At 41.3% G+C, this 27,598-nt stretch overlaps 1 protein-coding gene across 5 annotated transcripts in view; it reads right to left on the minus strand.

Moving 5' to 3' along the window:
• The window catches only part of MEIS1 (Meis homeobox 1), a 138,345-nt gene that overhangs the window by 82,395 nt on the left and 28,352 nt on the right, over positions 1–27,598 (minus strand). For all 5 annotated transcript variants that reach the window (XM_057558637.1, XM_007189756.2, XM_057558636.1 and 2 more), the window contains one exon: positions 26,750–26,861. In XM_057558637.1, coding sequence (XP_057414620.1) covers positions 26,750–26,861 — 112 coding nt within the window. The remainder of the gene's footprint in view (positions 1–26,749; positions 26,862–27,598) is intronic.

The following is a 27,598-nucleotide window of genomic DNA, read 5'->3' on the forward strand; positions in this document are numbered from 1 at the left end:
TATAACAGATTCATTATTAAATAGCTATAATATACTATATTATATATTTCACAATACCGTTCACATTCTGGCACAATGGGTGTTCTCGTCAAAAGGGTCATTTGAAAACAGAAATAGACTCACAGACATAGAAAACAAACTTATGGTTACCAAAGGGGGAAGAGGGGGGGTAAGGATAAATTAGGAGTTTGGGATTAGCAGATACACACTACTATATATAAAATAGATAACCAATAAGGACCTACTGTATAGCACAGGGAACAATACTCAACATCTTGTAATAACCTATAAGGGAAGAGAATCTGAAAAAGAATAGATTTATATATATATGTGTATATATATATATATACACACACACACATATATATATATATATATAACTGAATCACTTTGCTGTACACCTGAAACTAACACAACATTGTAAATCATCTATACTTCAATTTTGGAAAAGGGTCCTTGGAGTGGTGTTAATAATTTTCTGGTGCAGCTTTCAGTGTATTATGCAACGAGTAGGGGAAAGGGACTGGAATTGGTTGCTTCCATCATGGCATTAAAGGAGGGCACCAAGGCTCGCACGTGAGCGTAGAACCAGAGCTGTAAATGGCTGTCAACTAAGTTTTGAAAGCCGGAATTTGGTGACCCCCAGCCATGCATTCTTATGGCATTTCTTGGCCTAACTTGATAGATTGATTCTGAAAACAGGCACTAATTTTTTAAATGCAAAACAGACCTACTTGTGTTAGAGCCTGCACAAACAGAGGACTACAAGAGTGGAAACAGCATAAACAATGTTGTTTATATCCAAGGCCTGAGAAAACTGCTGCGCTTTCCTCCAAAATTGCAGGAAGTATCTGAGTAACCCCCATCCATTAAGGTGGAATAAGAACCATATTTTCCATAGGCATGGATAGAATTTTTCAGATATACTGACATTAAAGTATCGCAAAGCAGGAGCATAATTAATAAAGGATGATCTCCTCTAACCTGCAACTGAAAGCGCAGAAAATCCCAGCCACAAACAATGCTTAAAAGTTAAAACTAAGTGAGCCAAACACAGCAAAAGGGCAGAAAACACTGACCATTTTTGTTGTTCTCCTTCACTCTGGACCTCCTGTGAAGGCAGAGGGATGGCTCCTCTAGCTGAGCAGCCAAAAGGGACCATTAGTGATTGCATCAAGAGTAACCAGCCTCATGGATTTGAGTGAGTCCTGGAGTTTTAGAATCACATTGGACTAGACCTGCTTTATTCCTCCTATCATCAGTTCACTTCCTTAATACATTTCTTCATTTTTGTGATGTTGTTGTAACAAAACTATATTTAAAAGCAAGCAACAGGAAGCTTTTACTTGGGAAGTTGAGGTTTAAGCACTCAGTGGCAAACAATGAACCGGAGAGATAAAGATGCAACGCAAATGGTCGGGAACAGACCCTTGCTAGTTTCCTGCCAAAGTTGACTCGTGAGCATGTGTGAGGCCACGATATGGACTAACAGTGCTATTTTGCTTTTATTTACTCCAATTTATTTGTTCCTGTGAGAACCCCTATAAAAACAAAGTGCGGGAACAAACAATGGAAGCCTTGCCATCTCCTCCTTGCCAGGGCTTTTATTTTCCACATTATCAAATGTTTTCATCAGTGGAGCTCAGCCCATTCATTCAACTCTGAATCACGACCCAGATCATATTGCATTGTGAGGGGAAAAAACCCTATGTGTTGCCTGTATGAAAGAAAGAAAGAAAAAAAGATTGTTTCCTGGTCATCTTTTCCCTTTGACACTTACAAACAGATTTGTGGTCCTTTGTGAAACCCCACGATGGACACTATGTCCCCAAATAGTCAAGCAAACTAGGACATTTTAAAAAGCAAGCTTGTAAGTCCAGAACATAATTTTATCTTCATCCCCCTTTTTTGGCCCCTTTCCCCAAACAGGTATCCATGTCAAAGGAGAGCTCTTGAGTCGGGGGTTTGTTTGACCTAGGTCACACAAAGGTCAAGCTTTTCACCAGTTGTTAACACAAAGCTTCCAGCCAACCCACCCTCCAAATCCGGCTACACAGTCTGTTTCCATCTGCAAATGCGCTATGCACATTGGATTTTTCTCAGTTTTTCAGGAACTAACAATCCCTTCACTGTGAAGTGGTCTCAGTGACAAATAAATAGGTCAGACACTCGTAGGCGCTGAATTTGCCAAATATGGGAAGGTAATGGATTTTGACTTTTTCATTTTTAAAAAGCCTTTTTAAAGTGTTATTTTAAAACCAGTTGAACAGGTCGCTTTATTCCTTTATTGAACTTCAAGCGATACTGTCTCTTAAGCAGTTTTATGCAATCCCAACTATACTTTTGCTTCTCTGAAAGAGATCAATATTTATTCAGATTGATTTTTAAGATTTACATGTGAAAAATAGATAAAATTGGATCACATATAAACCAAAACTAATTCTGTCAACTCCCATGAAAGTCAATAAAGCCAAAATAAATTGAGCAGATTTCATCTACCTGCATTTGAGAATTGTTTTACTTCATTATTTCTTATAAACTTACTGAGCAGAAATTTGCTTAACTCTTATCCAAGCTTCTCATACTGAAACAATAAGACTCTCTATGGAATATTTTGCATTCGAATATTATCACCAGGATAGCATATGGCAAACTAGCGGTAGGCAGTTTATCTTCATCCTCTTTGTAAGCTAAAATTAGCACAATGCTTTCACAGCATTCTACCCTTGACTCGGGCCAGGGTGATATTCTCCACAATGCCATGCTTGTTCCACATCCTGCCGGCTTCCAATATTTAAGCAAATTGGTTGAAAGTTTATATGAACAATCACAGATACATTTTAATGCAATAAAACCCCAAAGCAACACCAACGATGAAAAGTAAACCAGCTATATTAGGAATCAACCTGAAAAACCTTCCTTCATCTGCTTCCTGAAATATATAATGTTTCGACTACAAAGAAGTTCAAATGTTTACAGAGGCTAATTGTACCAAGTGGGATGTATATATAAGGCTCCAAAAGCAAGACGCAATTACCTTCTTAGACAACTAAGGCTTATTTTTCTACTTGTTTACGAGATTCAGTTTTTCTTGGTAATACGTTCTTGATGCTAAAAATGCACTGTTGCTAAGAATTAAGTATGCACTTTCAGAAGATTAAATGAAGGTGATCTGCCCGTGGAAAGACCTTACTCTTTAAACAGGAAAGCAGCTACTGGCTAGCATTTTGAAAGGATTACAATACAAACAATGATTTTAAAAACAATGGAAGAGGTTCAAAAAAATACATCCCTTTTAGCTGGCCTGTAGAGTGTAATCTTCTGATCAAATAGCTAAAAACAAAAAACTCTAGGAAGAATTAACTTTAGGAAATCCAAGATTGGCAGGTAAGCAGCAAAGAGATATTTACATTAGGGATAGCAACACCTCTATCTCCTTTACCTCCCCAACTTTAATGCCGTTTATTAGGTCAGATGTTATACTAACAAGATTTTGCTGGAAATTTCACTAACCGCTATCAGACTGAAGTTTCTATTACTGTGTGCTGGGGCAGATGTATTCAGCTTGTTAACAACAGATTCAATCCAAGATAACAAACAAATGCTGATACTGTCAGCTGATTTGTATCAATAGAAAAAAAAAAAAATTCTTCATCATTTCTTGAAAGGAGAAAAAAATAATAATTTCCCTAGAGCTCATTGTATATTTGACTGATTCATATTATTCTCAGATGTATACGTTTTGTCAGAGGAAAAAGAAGAGAGAAAATCCTCTCCAAACCTTGTAAGACAACCTCAAACATGATTTAACTAAGACAATATTTCACTTGACCTAGCACATTAATCCATTTGTCTCAGTCATTCCTAACCCACATCCTTCTCTCCACATAGAAAAAGTACACTGGGCGAGGGAGAGCAGAATGCAAACATTTAAATAAATAAAAACATTAAATAAATCAAAAAACCATTTAAATAAAACACTTAGAAATTTCAGTAACAGCCAAATAAAGCAGTTATGTATTCCCTATCTAATCAAAAAGCTGTATGCATTTGGACCTTTTCAGCTACATCTGTCTGTAAAAGAATCAAATCTATGCCACTAACTTGTACCCAGATACTCTGAAAACTCAGATACTGGGGATGATCTGTACTTTTTTATTGTTATTACCAATAATACTAAGTCCTAGATTCAGAATTTCTCCTCACTGACCATGAAATTATGTGGAATTTACTGACTTTCTATAAATTTCAATCTATATGTAAATGTTTATTGACGTCCTTCATTCTATCTAAGTTTGTACACAAAATTTCAACTTGGTTCTTAGAATTTCACTATTTCAGAACTGAAGGAAAACACTTCAGTTATCTAGCCCAGCTCTTTTTTTTTTTTTTATTTACAGAAGAAATCCCATCCCAGTGAGGTTGTATGACTCATCCAGCCCAGACGACTGGGCTCGCAAACTGTTCAGTGGGGATGGTACCTGAGCACCAGCACGCCAAGGACAGTGGGCTTCCCAGTCTGTCCTACATCCTCATAGAAAGACACCTAAAAGTTCCCAGCGTGAAGTGCACATACACAAGCATTTAAAATAGCAATTGATCACCATGAGCTGATCCTCATACAGAGTCACGTATTTTCCTGATAGTTCATCATTTGTTTCCAAGATGCCAAAATAAGTAGTTCAGTGCTTTGATGGGGGAATGTAGGTATCACTGATGTATCCAAATCTCAGAAATGTATGGTTCCTTAAATATTCTTTTTATACTGTACTGAAGAGGAATATATAGTAACATATATACATATGTGCGTGTATCCGTGTACACAGACAAAGCAAATATGGCCAAATGTTAACAACTGTTGAACGGGAATGGTGAGTTATGGGTATTTGCTATACTATTCATTTTATCTGTCTGTACATATGAAAATATTCTTAATAAAAAATTGGAAAAAATGCTAACAAATAATACGTGGGGAAAAAAAATCTCAATGCAATCTGCCACAAGTCTTGCCCTGTATTTTCCATTTTCTATGTGACATCCCTGGCTTTGGAGCAAGGCTCCCTGAACTCCATCACTGTACTGTGCTACAACAGAACAGAGTCAGCACCGCACATGTAAGAAATTCCTCTCTTTAAAAGGAACAGGATCATGTTGGTTGTTAGGAAACCACCTCTACTCTCTTGAAAAGGGATGGGTTTCCAACTAATTACAAAAACTCAGTTAAAAAAAAAAAAGGGGTGGAATGAAAAAAAAAAAAAAACTCAGTAAGTCAGACAGAGAAAGACAAATATTATGACATCACGTAGAGGTGGAATTTAAAAAATAATACAGGGGCTTCCCTGGTGGCGCAGTGGTTGAGAATCTGCCTGCCAATGCAGGGGACACGGGTTCGAGCCCTGGTCTGGGAAGATCCCACATGCCGCGGAGCAACTAGGCCCGTGAGCCACAACTACTGAGCCTGCGCATCTGGAGCCTGTGCTCCGCAACGAGAGGCCGTGATAGTGAGAGGCCCGCGCACCGCGATGAAGAGTGGCCCCCGCTCGCCGCAACTAGAGAAAGCCCATGCACAGAAACGAAGACCCAACACAGCCAAAAATAAATAAATAAAATAAAGAATTATTAAAAAAAAAAAAAAGTAAAAAAATAATACAAATGAATCTATATACAAAACAGAAACAGATTCATAGACATAGAAAACAAACTTATGGTTACCAAAGGGGAAAGGGGCAGGGAGGGATAAATCAGGAGTATGGGATTAACAGATACAAACTACTGTACATAAAATAGATAAGCAAAAAAGACCTACAGTACAGCACAGGGAACTATATTCAATATCTTGTAACAACCTATAATGGAAAATAATCTCAAATATATATATATATAAATGTATCTGAATTACTTTGTGGTATATCTGAAACTAACACGATATTGTAAGTCAGCTATACTTCAATTTAAAAAATTCAAAAAAATATTCAAGCACCTTAGTGTGTCATGAGAGAGTGGATACAAAAAAATTAAAATAGTCAAAATAGGAAACAGACTCTCTATGGTCTCATCAGAACTAGGCTACAACACGGTACATACAAAGAAGAGCAAGAGGAGACATAAAACATGGGTGGGGGAGAGGGAAAGTGGGCGGTCAGCACCACCAGTAACTTGTAGGTGAAAGAAGTAGTAAAGCTGATTTGCTATAAACAAATAAAGACCTGCCTGTAAATCTGGTTTTGCCTCCCCATAACTTCCCAGACTCAACCTTTCCTAGTCACTATTAATAGGCAAGAGATGCTTGGAACCTTATTTTACCAACTGTAGTTGCTATAAAGCTAGTCCTCAAGCTCAATATAATATTTGGTGAAATTTACCTATAATATGAAGGATTATCTTCCCGTATTTTTTTTTTAACTTCTTTATTGGAGTATAATTGCTTTACAATGGTGTGTTAGTTTCTGCTTTATAACAAAGTGAATCAGCAATACATATACATGTATCCCCATATCTCCTCCCTCTTGCGTCTCCCTCCCACCCTCCCTATCCCACCCCTCTAGGTGGTCACAAAGCACCGAGCTGAACTCCCTGTGCTATTCGGCTGCTTCCCACTAGCTATCTATTTGACATTTGGTAGTATATATATGTCCGTGTCACTCTCTTACTTCGTCCCAGCTTACCCTTCCCCCTCCCTGTGTCCTTAAGTCCATTCTCTACATCTGCATCTTTATTCCTGTCCTGCCCCTAGGTTCTTCATAAACATTTTTTTTTTTTTAGATTCCATATATATGTGTTAGCATATGGTATTTGTTTTTCTCTTTCTGACTTACTTCACTCTGTATGACAGACATCTTCCTGTATCTTAAACTTTACTGATAACAAGGCATCCTGAAATTCAGAGGCCTGATACTGCCCAATAGTTTCATCAAAGGCCAAAGATTAATGTGACAACATGAGACCAGAGATGCTAGAAGAAATTGTCTTAGTGGGCAAATACACTTCCCATCCTACCTGGGCTCCTGTGAGGAAATTCCACCCAGGTCCTTGGAGAGCTCAGAACCCACCTCAATTTGACCATCAGCAAAAGGTATGTGCCAGTCAACATGTCGCCTGACTGACACTGCAAACCTCTTTTTCTCACAGACACCTTAATATGTGGTGTAGAAATACTAGCTGTTGTTTCAGAAGAATCCACTGGACCAAAGGCCTGAGGTGAGAAAGGTATCATCTGCAATCTAAGTCTCTTCTTCCTCAGTCACTTCCTCCTCATCAACTCCTATGGTAAAAGTGACAGATACATGACAAAACATTTGAGAGTGATGGACAACAGAAGGGAGTCTTGTACGGGTGGAAATCTCAGTGGCCCACAGAGTTTAGAGGGCTCTCTGTCCTGACACAAAAGGGCAAACAAACACTCTGCACTGTAAAGTGAAGACACATTTGGGAATAGTACTAGAGTCTCGATTCCCTACTACATCATCACTCACACTCAGAAATCAGTGCCAGTACTAACCAGAGTCTCTCTTTTTCTTAGAGAAAAACAAACCAAATGATGAGGAGGATGGTGGCGATGATGATGATGGTGCTGATGATAGCAGCTAACACATATATAATGTTTGCTATGTGCCAGGCACTGTTCTAAGTTCTATATACCAACTTGTTTCATCTTCCCAACAACCCAATAAGTAGGTGTTAATACTACCCACATGTTAAGAGGTGTTTAGGTTGTTCTTCTGCCCAAAGAATATAAGCTTAAGCCATTTTTCCATGAGGAGAGACCAATCTTCTTCAGATCTAATCACATACTGAACCCGTCTCAAGGCTGAAAATTAGTGAAGAGTACCAACCAAGTTGGCCGAAAGTGTCGGTAACTCCTAAAAAGGACAGCATCAGGAAATATGTTTGTCCCAGATATTTCTTAATTCAGAAGTGAGGGGAGCAACAAACACTGAACTGTAAATCCCCTGAGGGCAGGAATTGGTCTTATTCATCTTTGTTGTCTCAGGATTTAGTACAGTGCCTGGTACTCTGTGAATGAATGAACGAATGAATGAATGAACGAAGTATAAGTGCCTGATCACTTCCTTCTAAAGATCCTTCCTAATTTTATTCTCTCTCCTCTCTTCCCAGTGAGAGAACTGGTGAATGCATTTCAGAAATAAATTGATTCCAGTTATTAGGTTACTTCTTAACCTGGTACGAAAGAGAGGTGTTGGAGTTGAAAAACCTGGCTGATTCTGGTCCTGGTATTTCCCACTTACACCCTGTGAGACCTTAGGCAATTCTCACCTATAAAACGGAGACGTGGGCTTCCCTGGTGGCGCAGCGGTTGAGAATCTGCCTGCCAATGCAGGGGACACGGGTTTGAGCCCTGGTCTGGGAAGATCCCACACGCTGCGTAGCAACTAGGCCCGTGAGCCACAACTACTGAGCCTGCGCGTCTGGAGCCTGTGCTCCGCAACAAGAGAGGCCGCGATAGTGAGAGACCCGCGCACCGTGATGAAGAGTGGCCCCCGCTTGCCGCAACTAGAGAAAGCCCTCGCACAGAAACGACGACCCAACACAGCCAAAAATAAAAATATAAATAAATAAAAATTTTAAAAAAAAAAGCCTCTTTCTTAGGTGATTTCTTAAAAAAAACAAACAAAAAAACAGAGACGTGGAGAGCTGCGCTGCTATAAGATTAGTGGTACAAGGCTCACAAACTAAGATAGGCGGACACATTTCATAAACTGAAAACCAGAAAAAAATACACTCTTTGTTAGAAGATTTCTCCTTCCCGTCACCCAGCATTGTGTGTGACCCATAGTAGATGCTCAATAAATATTTGTTAAATCATGGAAAATCAGAACAAAAGAGCCATCTGTCTCTGATCCTCTAAATCCCAATTCATAAGACTTCCTCTGAGAGGCTGACCTCAGGGATGGGATGAAAGCAAGTTCAGGCAAAGACGCCCTTTATTTCTTCAGCTTACAGTTGGAAAAGTTACATCCAAGTGCACATCGAAATAAATAATATTGTCAGCCTTTTGGAGAAGCAAGCGTGATGGCAGGGAAGAGGAACCTCAAGGTATCAGGTGTGAAAAGTAAGCCAATGGCCCCCAACTCTCGTACCCCTCTTTTCTCTGCTCCCCCCCCCCCCACCAGCACCCCAGGTCACAAGCCAAGAAATGGCAGTGTCATTGCTGTCACTCTGCCCCTCTGAAATAGGAACCAGGATTAGCTCTGGCTGGCTGAAGCTCAACCCAGATAAGTCCAGAGCGATGCTGATAGGCAGCGGGAAGGAATTTGAGGAAGTGACAAGAAATGCCACGTCACCCACCATAAAGAAAGCTTTCCCACAAAGTGGCCTGGGTGGCGGCTACACAGCCCACTGGTGCTCAGAAAAATGCAGATAAACGCAGAAGTCTTTCCTAGCAGCAGGACAGAGAGACAGCAACACACAATTCACGTCCTTGCCACATCCTTCAGTGACTACGAGGAGGGATGTAGAAAGCGCCCTTCATGCAGCCCAGAGGAGCCTGAGCAGAGAGTCCCTGGGCCCTCCTGCGGCCAGGGACCGGGACCCCCCCAGGCGCAGACTCGCCTCTGTGCATTTCTAATGTATCAACCAGAGAATCACCAGTAATCCTAAGGATGCGTTTTTTGTTTTTTGTTTTTTTTTACAAAGATTCTAGGTTACAGTCTTTCTGTCGCAGGGAAGGGTTTGTGCCATGCCAGAAATAAACTTCCTGATTTCATCCACCAGGTAATGGACATCATAATAATCCGCAGTGGCATCTGTCATTGCAAAGATTTCCGCTGTTCTTCGCAGAAGTTTCATGGAAAAGTGGAAGTCAGCAAGCAGGGATTCTCCCAAGAAATTCACAGATAAAGAAATGGGGCCTAGCAAAGAGGACCAGAGGGGCAGAAGGGAACTCTTCGGCTCTGCCATTGTTGTTTCCTTAAAGACAGCACAAAATTCCCTGCTAGTTACCGATGGCATGGTCTTCTTTCCTTATATTTTAAAATTTCATTCAAAGGGCCTGTTCTCACAAAAGTGTATCCAAAACTTATCCGAGATATCTTCACCAGGAAATCTGTACTTTGACAAATGGAGTAAAAGGTCAAATACTTAGAATATATTTAGAAAAATATATTCTGTATTATTAAATAATACCAGTGACTTTTTAAAAGGGCATGTTGGACGAGATCTCGGCTGGTATGTCTGTGGGATCAAATCCACTAGCCCAGTGTTCTAAACATCTCTGCAAGAAATTCTGGCTAAGATTCTGCAATCTCAAACTGTCCCACAACTTTATCTCGAAAGAAATTTGAGCTACCAGTATCCCAGAGGTCTCATAAGGGCCACAGCTGTCAGCAGACCAGCCTTTCATCCTGGGTAGCCGGGAAAATATTTCAATACAGTATATTTTTGCTCAGGATTCTTTGAGAACACACCAAACAGGAAATGATTAGAATTACATTTACTTACTCTCACCTATTAGCATTAAATTATTAGTTGTATTAGTGGCTTACATTTACATTAAACTTGCAAATTATATAGACTCTTATTTCCATTCTACAAGCATCTCTATTTTTTTCCCTGCATGCATATCTAATCATTCGCTTACCTCTTATCACTCTGGGAACCTACAGCTCTTAATTCCACGGATTTCCACAGGGCAAGAATCTAGGCCACCGTTTATGCACAGAAATCAATTCAGCCATCACTACACTATGCATCAAAACAACATTTTAAGAGCAAAAGTTGCAGCTAGTGGCATTGAGCCAAAGCACCTCTTCTCAAAAGGAAAATGCAGTGGGATTTTAAAGAGCAAATAGGACAAGTCACCGAGGCTTTATGCCTCACCAAGAAATGGGGAATCCTTAATGGCCCAAAGTGTCTTGATTCAAATCTGGAACTTAATAAGACTTGTGCCCAAAGAAAAGTGCTGATTGCCACATCCCCCAGTATCCTTTCATAGTGTCCCATGTCAATATATTCACCAGGTTCATTTTCTCTCTCTTTGCCCCTAGTGAGATTACTAACCAACAATATTTTTATGTTTTTAATTAGAATCTGAAAGAGCATTTGGGCACCATGTTGCATTTTTACAAGCTCTGCATCTCTGAAACACAATATTATATTAACGTGATAGTTTACAAAGAAATCATATTACTAAATATCATAAATCACAGAAACTTCATTGGCTTCTTCTAAAATTGTATGTAATCTGCTGACTACACCATTCACAATTTATAACAATCTATGCAAATGTATATTAAAGCCATAAAAAGTCCCCCCCCACACACCCATATCCTTTTCCCACAGGCCAAATAAAGGTGAATTAAGGGAATCTGGCAAAGGGTATACATGGCTATTGCCATTTCCCACAGCAAATAGGGTATTTTCCTCTGGGAATAAAACATTTTCCTTAAACTACTGTTTATAACCCTTATCAGCTCAACAGCAATAGAGCCATCAAGTCCAATCTCTTGTGGAAAAAAGTCAAGGTCAACAAGTACTTGCATTTTTGTTTATCTTTAGCTGCAATTGCTACTGACATTCAATTGGGTAATAAACATAGGTCTGTCAAATGTTCCCAACAACAGGTGATCCAAAAGCTATCTCAGAACAAGGCGATTGCCAGGTAATCAAGCAATCCTGTTATAACAATTATGATTTGAGTACATTTATTTATAGATGCAAACACCAGTCAATTCTAAGCAAACATTGCCATACCATTCCCACCACTGGGTAATAAGAGTGAGGAAGTACAGGAGGGCTTTTGCTAGAATTGCTCACCAACAATAATGTGTGCATTCCCATGAGCAGAGCACCATCCAAAGAAAAGGTTTTCTCCCCTTATCTCTTCTATTTAAAGGCAATTTTGTGTATCAATACAGCCGTGTCCTTTACTCTGTCTGCCACCCAGGATCCTGAGCCCAGTTGCCTCTCTCTGCCTGAAAACCAATTCTACGGTTATGTGTGTGTGTGTCCATTTGGGATTGTTGCATGATTCCTTTAAGCCAGCATGGTTGCTACTTGAGAAAACATTTCGTTTTAACTTGAAAAGTGCTCGGTTTTGTTCAGCATGTTTAATTCTACAGAGTCAGAGAGATATTTGGAATAAATACTTCTTTCCAATCCATCAAGAAACTCACTGATAGCAACAGGAGTTATGCATTTGGATCTGGGCAGCACATGGCTCCTTGCCACATTCAACTTACAGATTAAAAATAGAATCTGTTCCAGCTGCAAAGTAAGACACATTAAACCTACTGCCTCCATTTGAAATATGGAAACTAAATCTAAGGACCACGGCCACGATCTAGGATGATGATTTTGACTCACATAACACAAGCCTACTGCCTCCACTTCAGTTATGAAAAATAAGCTTAAGGAATATTCTTGGAGCCTTAAAGGAATGCTTCTACTTCTTGCTATGTAGCTTTTATTAACATTCCATCATTTAGTGGAGGAATTAATATTTTCTGAAGCTGACTCCTTTCCTATCAAGAGCATCAGGGAGAGTGGCATTGACATATATACACTACCAAGTATAAAATGGATGGCTAGTGGGAAGCTGCCGCATAGCACAGGGAAATCAGCTCGATGCTTTGTGACGACCTAGAGGGGTGGGATAGGAAGGGTGGAAGGGAGACTCAAGAGGGAGGGGATATGGGGATATATGTGTACATATAGCTGATTCACTTTGTTGTACAGCAGAAACTAACACAACATTGTAAAACAATTATATTCCATTAAAGATACAAAAAAAAAAAAAAAAAAAAGAGGCTCAGGACATCTGGAAACAAAGTAAAGGACAATCCTTCTAAAAATACACAAACCCACATCCTGGGAAGGAAGGTGAAAACTGACACACAAAATGAAGTATACTATTTTAAAAGACACCTTTCAATGTAGACAAATTAAGTATGAGGTGAAAGTGTTGTGAGTCAAGAAAATACTGTTTCAGTATAAAGAAGTATCCTTCATTCTTTAATGTTCAGGCAAAAAGTGGAAGGAACCAGAGTTGTATCTGCAGGCACAAGAGTATATTATTTTCCTCCTGGAGTTGATTAAGTCTGGCAGGTAATTTGAAGATTCTACATACAAAGAGAAATTAGCCGCCTGGGAAGTGGGAAGGCAGGATCAGGACCCACTGGGAGTCCATGAACACGAGGGCCCATGAAACAAAGCATCTACTCTGCAGATACTCAGGAAACGCTCATCCATCAGTTGTCAAGCAAGGGGGGAAGTCACCTCACGTTCAGAACAGTAAACTGATGAAGTGAGTCACCAGATTCCCATGATAGCTTGGCTGGCCTCTTCCTTTCCGCACAGCCCCTAGTCACCATGGAGCCAGAACCTTCTCCGCGGGAAAGCGGGGCGGCAGAGGGTGGTGGCCGGGCTTCAGCGGGCCACCCTCGGAGAGGGTGGGAAGACTGTCCAGCCTGGGTGTGGAGGAGAAGCCAGAGCCAGCAGTGACCAGCCCACCTTTGGGAGGCTACCCTCAGAAGACAGTGTTCTGAGACCTGGCCTGTCTTCAGGCCCTTCTGAACCCCACCATGCCTGCACCCCTCAGTCTGGTCCAGTCTCCTCCTCCAAAGCTTTCCTCTGCAGCCTCCTCCCCGGCCTCAGTCCGCGTGCTCAGCCTTTCTGAAGAGTAGCAGCGCTGGCCCCAGCTTCCTCCCCACCCATCCCTCCTTCACTCGGATCTGACCAGGACACAACTCTTACGTTTTCAGCGGCTCCCCAGCTCCCAACACACTCCCAGCTCCCTAAGATGACATCTTCGATCCTTCGTGGTCTGGCCCTGCTACCTCTTGGCCTCACCCCAGACTTTTCCTTTCCCATGTTCTCTGCTCACACTGAGGCATACGGGAAGCCTCGGGAGTGTCATGCTTTCTCTCTCCTTCACGCCTCTACACAAACTGATTTCTGTGCCTCGCATGCCCTTCTACTTCTCCATCCATCCCAAGTTGCTATCAAGTTCCCCAAGTTGCTATCAAGTTCCCCAAGTTTCCTTGGGGGAGCTGGCTAGGAGATTGGGAATGAAAGCAGATTGCTTCCAGGGCTAACTCTGGGGGATGCGGTAGTGGTTGCCTGGAGTGCTGTGCCGAGAAGGACCCACATCCAAGTCCCATTCAAGCTCAGTGAGAAAGTGCACCGTGATCTACTAAGGATGCCTGCCGTGGAAGGATGCGGGGGAGGCAGTCGCTGCATCTTTACCAGTTTGTTAGGTGCTGTTCCTCTGCTTCCAAATTATACTGAGCCCACTGAATCATGAGACTTAACCTACCATGTGTGAACTGTCTGCTCTGCCACAGGACTGTCAGCTTCTTGATGCCAGGAATAGCCTCTTTCACTCTCAAGTCTCACATCTAGCAATGGGCTACTACCTAGTGGACATTCAATTAGTACTCAGTAAGTTAGTGAATGGGGCTATTTCTGTCTTCACCTTTTCTACTTTTGGGAGTATTCCTCTCATCAGCTTAAAATTCAAAATATCAAATCATACCTTTTTTTAAAATTTTATTTATTTATTTTTGGCTGCGTTGGGTCTTCGTTGCTGTGCGCGGGCTTTCTCTAGTTGCAGCGAGCGGGGGCTACTCTTCATTGAGGTGCACGGGCTTCTCACTGCGGTGGCTTCTCTTGTTGCAGAGCATGGGCTCTAGGCTCGCGGGCTTCAGTAGTTGTGGCACGTGGGCTCAGTAGTTGTGGCTCTCGGGCTTAGTTGCCCCGTGGCATGTGGGATCTTCCCGGACCAGGGATCGAACCCGTGTCCCCTGGATTGGCAGGCGGATTCTTAACCACTGCACCACCAGGGAAGTCCCGAAACAATACCTTTTATTGGCACTAAAAGAATTCCTTTCACATAAGGAGATGTTTTGAGTGCTTGGTAATCCAAATATTCACAACACACAGTCTGCTCCTATTTTATAGGTTGAAATCATATTCCATCGGAACTTCCATTGTTAAAGACCGTGGCCCCTGAATCTTCCCATCCCGGTATCCCACCTCAGTCCCTCGACATCTCCCTTTTCACCATCACTTATCTGAATCTCTCTGGCTCCATTAACCCTGTTTCAGAGGATAATAACGAGAAGGACAAGAGCATTCTCGCCTGCATCCCAAGCCCCAGGTACAGGGAAAAAAGAATGGAGTTGGCTCGCCATGAAATGGTCAGAAGAAGGAGATGGAAAAGTGGGAAAAGGTCTCATGGCATCGCGAAATGATCAGCACTGTGGCTCATATGAAGACAGGCTGTCATCTGTTTCGACTACGGAAATCAAGACAAGCTTAGATACCAAGGAGTGAAAGTGCGAATGGGCTGAATATAAATCCAGACATCCGAACAAATCAATCAAATATTTATCTGGTACTTACTCTATTTGCAGCACTGCGCTAGGAGCTGAGGGGAATGCAGAGGAGCCCTACAGGTGTTGTTAGGATGTCAGCCTATGCCATCTCACTGGATTCCCTGGGTGAGCACATGTGGGTCCTAATGCCTGTCAAAGGGATTCTTCTGAGCAACACTTCCATGGATGCTCTAAAGCTTGTAAAAATTATATTTCACTCTTCGTTTTGGCTGCTAGGAAGCTCAGAGCCAAATTAACTGCCTACTTCTAGCAACTGGACATGATCCTATAATTCATATTGTTCCTTACTACCCTTAAGACTGACTTCTCATTTATTTTCCTTTCATTCTGATATCTTCATCTACTTCGTTTGAATCCTATTGTATACTTTTGCTAATTTCCTTAAATCCTTTCATAGAAAGGAAAGGAACATATGTAAAAGCATTGTAAGATTAAGATATATCCTTTTTCTCCTAAGGTATCAAAGTACAAAAGGGCACAAGGTATAAGGTGCTGTCCTGCTCTCACAGGTGCATTGTAATAGGGGCACTCAAGGAAAGAGTTAAACTAAAACAAATGAAATGTTTAAAGAGAGAGAACTGAGTAAATGTTAATAATCTAGCCATAAGCCTATTGGCAAATTCAATGTTTTCTGCATTCACTCTTCAATCCCCCTTTCTTAAAAATATACAATTTTGAAGAAAATTTAAGATTTTCTAGGTAAGGTCATGTTCTCTTTTTCTCCTGATATGGGAATAAGTAGAAGGCAGTTCTACCTCTTCCATTCTTTGTTAGGAAATAAAATAAGCTTCGTCTAGGAATGCATACGGGTTGATATTGGTAAATGGGGGAAGGCTAAAGCTAATTGTACTAATCAAACAGAATGCTTTTAGGTTAAGTAATTACGGAAAATTATCTGCAAGACTGAACTAATCCACAAAGCCAGACACTTGAGCAAAACCCAACTTATCAACTACACTTCTGGGACCAATCAATGTAAGAGGTAGACAACGCCCACCTCTTTTTAAGGAAAACGCTTGGCATAAATTTACTGTTTGGGTTAGTTTTTGCTAGGCCAACAGCCAAAACCTCCACCACTATCCTTAATTAGTGCTAGCAGTCATGAGGGAGAGAGATAAATTCAGGAGCAGAGCTAAATATCACATCCCAGGGGATGGAACCATGTCTGCTGCTGGGAACAGCACAGGACATAAAAGCATCCTCCCAGGGTGGCACAGTTACTCCTGTAATTCATCCTTAACCTCGACCCTAAGATCCCTCAAAAGATACTGAAATGCTGTAGCCAGTCCCCACCCATCCTCTACTGGAAGCCCATTCAGGGCCAGAGGATGGAACCCAAATGTAGGAGTAGGCAGGACCAGCAACTATGTGGATACCGTGACTTAAGGTGCATCCCCAAACCCATCTACCACCAACTTCTGAAAGAGCTACCTGTCGAATCTTTCCTTGAAGTGCCCCGGTTAAAACGCCTTTCTGCGGGTGGGAACAGACAAGACCTACGTATCTATTTACGTTTTGACAGAGATTACCACGTGAGATTAGCCATCTGGCACCCAAAAGAAATCAGTCCTGAGGGAATGTAGTGTAATCACAGTTTGAAAGCATGAGAGGGTTCCCAACCCTCTTCAATAAATAATTACCCATCAGTGGCCATGTGTCATAACTATACCGGACACAGGAGAGTTAAAGATGAAGAAGACGTAGTCCCTTCCCAGGGGGCATCCTGGGGAGGCTGAAGCATGAATGGCTCGTTTCAATATACGAGAAATGATAAAACACAGGATACCCTGACAACATAGAAGAGGATCACTTCCTCCAATCTGGGGGCTCACAGAATACTTCCTGCAGATGACACAAATTAGTTTAGAAGTTTTTAACCTGGACTACATAGACCCTCCCCCTACAAGGGGATCTATGGTTCGAATGTATAAGATCCAAGTACTTGGAAGGGAAAAAGAAATTAACCTTTTATTCTCACTAACCTCTAACTGCAATTAGCATTTACTTCAAGTGTGTATCTAGGTAAGTAACAAACCACAGAACTATTAGTAGGACCTGTGACTTTGTCACCCATGGAAATCATATTCACATACTACAATACAGTTGTTACAAATATCTTAAGACACCATTTACATTCATCACTATTTCAAAAACGTGATAGACAATAGAATTATTGCTAGACCTTGTTATTTAATGCATATTAAAACGAGGCATTTATATCACTATATTACGATTTGTTTTTTAAAATACTTTGTTAGGACTTCCCTGGTGGCGCGGTGGTTAAGAATCCGCCTGCCAATGCAGGGGACACGGGTTCGATCCCTGGTCCGGGAAGATCCCACATGCCACGGAGCAACTAAGCCCATGTACCACAACTACTGAGCCTGAGCTCTAGAGCCTGTGAGCCACAACTACTGAGCCTGCGCACCACAACTACTGAAGCCTGCATGCCTAGAGCCCATGCTCCGCAACAAGAGAAGCCACCGCAATAAGAAGCCCTCACACCGCAACGAAGAGTAGCCCCCGCTCACCGCAGCTAGAGAAAGTCCGCGCACAGCAACGAAGACCCAACGCAGCCATAAATAAATAAATAAATAAATAAATTTATTTGTTTTTTAAAAATAAAATATTTTGATAACTGGATTTCAATATAATTAGTTTCCCTTATAATCTTATGTATTTTATTTTGTGTGTTAATAAAAATATTACTCTGACAAGGTATCCATTGACTTCACCAAATTGCCAAAGGGGTCCCCTCCCCCCAGAAAAATGTCAAGGTCCCCTGAAGAAGATCAGTATGAGTCAGCAGCTATGTGACTAAAGGTGGACAAAGCAATGATGACCCCACTAGTTCAAATAGCAAAGGCCCCGGGTGGCCACACGGGAAAACTGAACCAAGTTCCCTAGAGTGGCCTCATAGGGCCCAGAGATGCTGAACTTATATGGCAGTCAGAGGACCAAGGTAGAGGTGTCCCTCTGCAAGTTAGGCCAAATCCTACCCACTCTGTGTTTCAGTCAACAGCCTTGACCACAGAGTTCACTGTGTCTGGGTCATTGGTGTGTTGTGAAATAAACACACTCACAGCTCCCTAAGAATATTCAGCATTTAGCAAATATTTCACTTGCATATGCCTGATGCTCTTGGGAGCACACACGAACTTCCTGAGGGCAAATACTATGACCTACTCATTTTTATAGCCTCACACAGCACACCTTCCACACAGTAAGTGCTTAATCCATTTTTGATGACTTGACTAGAATGCATAAATTTATATTTCCCTCCTTAAGTACAACTTGTGATCATATTTTGGCTCATCTGCAGAAGTGATTATAATTCTAAACTCTTTTTATCTCCTTGGGCTGTATTAAATGGATGCTTCCCTAAAATTAACTTCCTCACTTCTGCCTTGCCAAGAATGACACCCTGTGAAGAATCCACCACTGGGGACAATGGATTCTCTCCTGGTTTATTTTCTTGGGTAGAAACTGAAACACATGTTCCAGCTGTGCAGTGGCCCTGGAATGCCTAGGAGGATGGACCTGAAAAACAAGTTATTGCTTATAGTTTAAAACCCAATGCAGAATCAAGAGAAGAAGGGAAGGTGAGAGAGAATAAGAGAAAAGAAAGGCCTTATTTGGAAACTGAATTAAATAATTACACAGTAAGATCTGGGTTTTTAAAGCTCAGGTCACCATTTTTATTATTTACATAAGGCAGTAAAATGCATGTTATTAATACGAGTGTGGAATATATTCTTCTACACGAGATGTGCTTTTGAAAAATACTTAACGGTTTTGGAAAGAAAGAACTAAGCATTATGAACCATTAACTTCCAGGTCCACTACAATAGAAAATACATCCCACTCTCGCTGAAAGGCCAATGTTGTTATAGCCAGAAAAGCTTTCTCTAATTTACAGCAGACTGAGTGAAACTGAAAAGAAGATACCTTTCTAAAAAGTTTTCATACCTTCTGGCTGTAGGACTTCCTGATGAATTGACATAACATCATTATTCATAGAATTCTTTACCACTCATTTTTTAAACTATCACAGGATTCTTGAGAGACCGATGTCATTAATTCTAGGAAAGTCAGAGAACTGGGGTATAATTTCAGAAGTCCTACAAGCCACACTGGAGTTGGTATCTCTTAAGAAACAATCACAACAAGAACAAAGTTCCAATCCATCACAGGCAACAAAACCCCAGTATCTGCACAGGTGACAACGGCAAGTGTCGGCAGCAAAGTCTACATCACATACCAAGTCCACCGTAATATTGCAAACCAGAGGGAAAACAGAATTGTGGTTTTAAGGCCATACTTAACAAATATCACACCTCTTAAGTTTCAAAAACTAGAGTACAAAATTTGATAAGCTATCCAGACCTTGAGTTCACACATAAATAAAAATGAGCAATCAACAGAAAATATACGAAATAATCCTGCTGACTAATACCCTGTCTTTTCCAATCGAGGGTCAGACCCATTCAAACCCAGTCACATGAGGATGGACTCTGTAAAGGTCAATCAAAGGCAGGCCGAAACTCCAACTGTCTAGCTGACCTTCAGAGCTTGTGACAAATTGCTATCAGTCAATGTCAACTAATGACAGGAGCTCTTTGGCTAATCAATTGTTCTAAAAATGATCAAGAAAACTACTCACAGGACAGCTCATTTTCACATCAATGCCTGTGAAGTATGAAAAGCTCATTTTTTGAGTTTTTAATAAGCTCATAAGTAAAGCAGTTACTTGGTAACAGAGGTCACCTTACAGAAAAAGATAGAACCTTTGTCTGCCTTTTACATTCTTTTATTACCATATTATAGTAAAAATATGCCATGGATACGCCAGAGGGCTACATAATAAAGTAGGTAACACTTCATCTACTTGAGACAAATACTTCTGCGTTCGAGGGAAATCTATCCGGGAGTAAATAATTTCAAATGAATTTTTCAGTTGTTTAAGATGAAAAGCAATGACCAGGTTTACTAGTGAGGCTGCCTAATAGTGAGAAGACACACTTTCTGTGAAAACACTCATGGCCAAGTTCATGCCCTTAAATAAACAGTTATGACTTTTAGATGATGAAGTTATTTTTCTTTGTTTTAAGACGATCTGCTTTCATGATGCTAGAAGTCAAGCAAATGGAGAACAGAAAACGGTTACTCACATTTGATGAGTCAATAAAAGGTAAGGTGACTAGAGTATGGGGTGTTCTTGGGAAAACAATTCTCTGTCCATACATCTAATTCAATATGTTTGATAAGTTAATAATATGGACCTTTGGATAACATGGATTTGCAGCGTGTAATGACTTCCCCTTTCTTTTTTACACCTGACTTTTCCCATCAGGAGATCATTTTCCTATTCTGCCTGCCACTGCAAGCAAAGACCACACTTTAATTTGAATACAACATTAAATGTAACTCAAGTACCACACAGGGCTGCAGTGGCCCAAGGGCTAAGGCCTGTGGTCACAATTATATTTTACTTTTCTCTTCTCACCAAAGCATATTTTTCAATATGCATTCTAGTGCCATTGAAATAAAAGAAGTTCCCAGAGAAGAACAAGGCTTAAGAGGTAAGTGTGAACAAATATAAAATCATTCAAGTCACTCTGACCAACAGACAAATGAAATGAAAAAACAAACCTAGTTTTTAAACATTTTTCTTCATTTTCAGGGTTCTTAGGTTATTATAAACATTTTGTTTTTAAAATAAGCTGAGATTTAAAAAAAAAAAAGAAAGACAGAAAACTGTTTCAAAACAAGCAGTATTCACTTTGTGTCTTCATCTGAAAAACAGCAGATTACAGATTGTATCCTAAACCTGAGTTGTTACGGTAGTTTTTCAAATTAAAATATCTTCTGTGGCCTCAACTACCCTCAAGTTGTCCATAGGAAAGAAATAAAGGAGGGAGGGCAACACTTAAGCCGAGACATAATTGGAAGTATGTGAAAAATGAAGTGTCAGTTTGGTCAATAAAGGGCAAAGGTCAAGGGGAACGGCAGCCCAAACTCTGTGCGAAATTGCTCATTAAGACATCCAATCAGAGAGCTCCTTCCCACCTATCCCATTATTCATCAGACAGCTGACTGTTTCAAATGCCTGGGTTTGGGCTGTTATTACTTTTCTTCTTCATGTAAAAAGACGGAGCGGGTATATAAATCGTTGCTTAGTCATCTGGAACAAAATGTGGCCCTTCCCTACCTCCCTCTCACCCAGCTCTGTCTGCTGGCTTCACAGGTCTGAAACGACTGCCTCGAGATTCCCTTCAATAATAAATGGAGTTGTCGTCTGCCTATAGGTTGCCTGAACTCCTACAAAAGCTGGCGTGGAGGGGACGGGACAGTGGGAGGTACTGGCAACTACTGATACATTTTATTATAAAGAAATAGCAAGTGCTTTGCAATTGTTCCTCTTTACAGAAACATGCTGGTTTTGCTTTTTTTTTTTTTTTTTTTTTTTTAGTGGGAGCAAAGATACTATTGTTGATCTGAGTCCTGGCCCTGAAAGAAGTTCATAAGTGCGTTTTAGAAGTTCTAGAGACCAGTGAAGTCCTTTACGGCTGAAATGTTTCACATCAAATTTCTATGTAGAAATAAGACTTTTTCTTTATCGTCACAAAAGAGGAAAACGAGATGAGCTTGAAGTGGGAAACGTTCTGCAAGAGAAATGTCTTTACTTGTTTTCTAGGCTCCTCTTCTCAATTCAATAAATTTTAGAATGAGTGAAATGGTAGAGGCTCTTAATACATAATACAGATTAATCATATCAATCATCCTGCTCCTCTGTAAAGAGCTCGATCATCATTCTACTGAGCACACAAAGCTGGATTCTCAGTCCCCGGCAGAGTAGAACCCCCTTGAGGCTAATGCTGATTCTGTTTTATTCACAGCTCTGTCACTGTTACAGAACGGAGTGCCAGGCCCAGTGCAGACACTGGGGGAAGAGTCCCTGAATTGACGACAGAAAGAATGGCCCTCGAATGATCTGTTTCCCATTCATAGTCACACTTCAGTATCACATCAAATAGGAGCTTGGGCTCTGGAGTCAGACGGTATGGGTTCAAGTCCTTACTGTACCACCAACCAGTATGTGACTTCGGGTAAGTCTCTCAGCCTCTCTGAATCTCTGTGACCTCCTCTACAAAGTGAGGGATGAAATACCTACACTGACTGACAGCCCGTAATGTGCTATTTTATTATTTTATTACTATCATGTATTCGTCTCTCTTGACTTTCAACCCAAAACGGAGACGTGCCCAAACTCAAAATGTGGTCAAGCACAGCTAAGGCTGCTTATGGGTTATACAGTGTCTGCGGCAGCCCTCCTGGGGGGGAGTACAAATCCGGTGGGGAAAGGCACCAGATTTGCTTGGTGTTCTGTCTGTCCAGACCACACGCTTCCTAGAATAGACCCTGATTCTGGTCAGTAGGGCAACCACACACAGTAGGATAAACAGGACACATGAAAGAGCCCAGTATCTGCCAATGTGCACCTCATCTTATGAGACTCTGCTTGGGGGTCCTGAAAACACCCCATCCTAAAGTAGTTACAAAGGCAAGAGGCCAAGATCCGGAGGTGACTCTCACGGTGACTCACTTCAATATTTCTGAGCTTTACTTTTCTCTCTTCTGAAATGGGAAAATGGCAAATCATTGACAGTGAGAAAATAAGAATCCAATCTCATATCTTTGGAAGTGCTTTGAGGAAGTTAAAGAGTAGACAAAATCAATGTCCCAGCCGCAGCAGCAGAATCCCCAACCAAACACAGATGTTAGGCCTTCCTTTTAAATGCCCATTTAAAGGCGCTTTGCTATTAAAGAATCGATTTCCTGCAGGGGGCCACAAATGTTACTATGAAATGAATGTAGATGCCATAAGAAGAGTTGCCGTGATAAATAATTTGAGTTGGGGGAGAGATACATTATGTAAATCATGAATAAACATCAAATCCCTGAATAATAATAATATCTTTCGCATTTTCTTGATTACATACTTCATGTATATTCTCTTCAGAATGCCCAGGGTTGGATTTTGTACTTTATTTTTTTATGCTTAGGTAAAAATGTGGACTAAACTACTCTATCAACCACAAGAGCCACTCATTTGGCAAATCATCAGGTGCTCAAAAATCCCCCAAATTGCTGGAACCCTAACTAGGAATTGTTACTGTATTTTGAAATCTGTCAGAACATTACAAATTTCCTGGATGACCGATTTTCCTTGCTTTACTTTGAAAGTCCAAAAGAACAGGACAGAGCCTGTTACATGCCTACCTTGTACCACAGACAAGGTTATTTAACAGAGGACCAAAAGCCTAGGGGATTTCTTTATTTTTGTACCCTGGGTCCCATAATGAAGTGGCAAACATTGAAAAGGAATGAGGAAAAAAAGAAATGCAGTACAAATAATACAGTAGAGAAAGTTTTAAAATATGTATTACTCCCATCTGTGAGGGAAACACCTCTTTGGATATGTTCTTGACAGATTGAGTTATTTCTGTCTATTGGGTATGTATAAAGACATATTTATGGATTTATAAATCTTTTGAAGAGGGCTGTTATTTACCCAGTTGACTAAAATGGACTCAAACTGTGTAAATAACTATTTAGGACATGCACTACAGGCCAAATGCTGGCATGGCTTACACATCCATGCCTGCCAGAAAAGGCAGACAGGAGAACACGGAAAAGCCACTGCGCACAGCTAATCCGAAGGCTACACAAAGACCCAGCTCCACAGGTCCCAGGGATGAAAAAAAAAAGAGTTGAGAAGCGTTGTGGTTGGCATGGAAATGCACCGAAGTTGTTACAGCAACACTTGCAGGCATCATTCTGCATTTCACAGGGAATAAATCGCACTGCCCAGGAGAGGGCAGTGCGGGGAGGGGCAGGGGGGACAGAAGGTGTGACTCCTACTATCTCTGTGGTCCAGCTGGTGGGGAGCCGTTGGGGGGGAATCAGCACCGAAATCTTCCCCATGATCACCATGGAAGTAAGTGACTTTCCTTCTTCGACGGAAAGAGGGCATGACGAGAAGAATCTTATATAAATAATCAGGAAACTGAAATTTTAGGCCTGATGCTGCACCAGGGCTTCAACACATCGCTCAGCTTATCCACAGCTTCTGTCCCTCTTCTGTCAAATGGGGCTAGACCTGTTTTATCTGCCACCAGAGTTGTTTTAGGCAGGTTCAATTGAGGTCATTCCAATGAGACTATTTATATGAAAATGCTTTAAAAAGGAAAACAAAGTGGTGGTCTTATATGAAAAACAGAAAGAGGAACGATGTAAGTGGAAAACCCTAGTAATGTGAAGGGTATACGGCTTACAGTCACATTCACTATTAAACTGGCCTTTAGAGAACACGTGTTGAAGGAGAAAGGAAACTGAGAAATTCCTGATTCCTTGTTCCGACAGGTCAGAGGGGAAGAACTGGGGTGGGGCATTTGCCCTCTGAAAGTCCTTTTATCAGATGATGTTTAAGAAAACTCATGTTTCCATTTTAAACAAATGCATTTCAGCAGTTTACAAGCCTTCAAAGTAGCAGCCAAACTACCCTCCTGATGGTAGTCTTAAAAAGCAAGACATGAAAAAGAAAAACAAACAGACAAACAAAACACTAGGCTATGACCCCATGTAGCAACTCTGGAGTACAGGAAAAAGAATTGAGAGTCCATTTACACCTTTCTGAAAACTCTTGGTGCAAGCTGAATTCTAAAAGTAGGGTTTTATATGGAAATGCTGACCTCATCTTAACTATAGTGCTGTGAACAGCAACACCATAACATATACATACGCACACTTGAAAGGAAATAGGCCCCATGGATTTATGCTGCATATCGTTTTCCAGTAAAAGGCAGAGGTCAGAGGTTACCAGTTTCTGCCTCAGCTCTGAACCAGTTTACTCTTCCAGGCTCCATTTTTGCTAGACTTACAGTTGTGATGAAATCAGCAACTTTTCTCTGAACAATAAAATATCTCAAATGCTTAAAATTCTATGTGTAGAAGTTTTTCCCAGTCCAAATAGCATACATCTGCCACCCCTCCCCCCAAAAAAGAACTTTTCTGTTTCTGTTGTCAAATTAATCGTGTTCAATTCATTGTAGACTTTGCAATTTTAATTGATATAGCCCAGTTTGGTTAGAAAACAAAATTCTTTTGTTGGGTAACAGCACTCCAGTGAAACATGATCATAAAACCGGATTTTAAAGTATGTACCTACTGTGGGCTCAGTCAACTTCAATAAAGTCATCTTTTTATATTCAGAGAGAGAATACTCTCTTTGGTTGCATGAATTTAACATGAAATCCCCTGCAGTAGTTCCCATCAAAAGCAGTACAAGACATCTAAATCCTCATTCACCTTATTGCTGAAGCTTAACTTTATGTTTAAACTTTATCTCCTACCTGTTACAGGCAGACATGCACATCCATGGACACCCAAATACACATACAGGTATGTGCATTCCAAGAACCACGCGAATGAAATTGATCTGGATTCTTTCCATTTCATCCTAATTCCCTTTAGTCTGACTTTGCCACGAAGCCAAGCACTTAAGAGATTCAAATAAGTAAATCCAGGAAAATGGCTTCAACCCAGTGAAGAGGGAAGCCCAGCATGGGTTTCTAAAAGGCCCACTGCCTTCTAGGCATCTTAAGACATTGTTCAGTTGGAATCCTAGTGGGTGTTTCTTCATGATCTCTTGAAAAGCCTCTAAGGGTAAGTAATAATAACACTTTTTTATCTGCAGAGCAGGGTATTAGTGGCATGCTACTTCCACACATTCGAATGTCTAATCTACTTCTCTAATCTCAGTCCATTCACTGACCCTGTTTTATGGAGGTGGCCAGGTGACAGGCAGCTAGGCAGCTGGTCTGGCAGAGAAAGAAGAAGGGGGGGCCTTCCCTGGTGGCGCAGTGGTTGAGAATCTGCCTGCCGATGCAGGGGACACGGGTTCGAGCCCTGGTCTGGGAAGATCCCACATGCCGCGGAGCAACTAGGCCCGTGAGCCACAATTACTGAGCCTGCGCGTCTGGAGCCTGTGCTCCGCAACAAGAGAGGCCACGATAGTGAGAGGCCCGCGCAGCGCGACAAAGAGTGGCCCCCGCTTGCCGCAACTAGAGGAAGCCCTCGCACAGAAACGAAGACCCAACACAGCCAAAAATAAAAATAAATAAATAAATAATAATTAAAGGTGCTAATAATTAAAAAAAAAAAAAAAAAGAAGAAGGGGGTCGAGAGGAATAAAATAAGATGAACCGGTTCTCATATTACACGGGGTTTGTGTTGTAGGAGAAACTGTATAAAGAGTCCCTCACCAGACATTTCTAATTTTTCAACCCTGAAAAATGACACAAGTAGCAAGAGAACAAGAACAGCCCTCCTACCTTGCTCACTGCTGTTATCCCCACTGTGTGATGTGTGGCCCCCGCTGGAAGGGCCCGGGGTTCCTCCTGAGCGGGTAGATGCCGTGTCATCGTGATCTCTGTTCCAAGAGGGCTGTGAGGGCACAAAGCAGACATCTGAATACAGTGGTCTGTTAACACGGTCCCGGCAGGGTCCCCTCGCACAGTGACAAAGTGGTGGAGGGCTGGAATGGACAAGCACGTCATCTTCCCCGTCCCCCTTCGCTAATGGTGCCGGCTCAGAGCTCCACTGGTGCATCTAAAATCTGCCAATTTCCCCTTCGAAGCTAAAATAATGTCTACCAATAGTTATTCTGTAAGTAACTGCATGCTTTATTACTAAGGAAAACCAAAACATTCCAGACAAAGAAGGGGGGAGGGGGGAAACCGCTGCCACTTCATTCTGACTGTATTTTTAATGTCAAGCAACCCTCTGACACAATAGTCTGCTACTCTAAAAGTGCAAAGTGAGAGTGGTGGTCTGTAACACTGCGGTGTGTAGAGGCTTCTGATTCATCCTAGAAGGCAAACATGGCAGAGCTTTTAAGACCTCACAATTAGGCCGGGGTCCATAACAGCTAGGATGTGTCAGCTGTTTGCCGGATGGTACATGGCAAATGGACCAGGCACGGGGACAAAAAGAAATGAGAATAACAATAGATTCACATGGACCGTGTACACTCAGCCCCATGCCGAGCCTTCTTGTACTATTGAAGGGAAAACAGATGTTGCTTCTTATCACTGGGTGCATTTGAAAGTATCATTCAGATAGGAAAAAACTGGCTGTAAATTAAATTCTTGGGGAAAACAATCATGGCGACTCTTCTCCCA

This window comes from Balaenoptera acutorostrata, chromosome 12 (assembly GCF_949987535.1).
Source record: "Balaenoptera acutorostrata chromosome 12, mBalAcu1.1, whole genome shotgun sequence".
In the NCBI taxonomy this organism is placed as follows: domain Eukaryota; kingdom Metazoa; phylum Chordata; class Mammalia; order Artiodactyla; family Balaenopteridae; genus Balaenoptera; species Balaenoptera acutorostrata.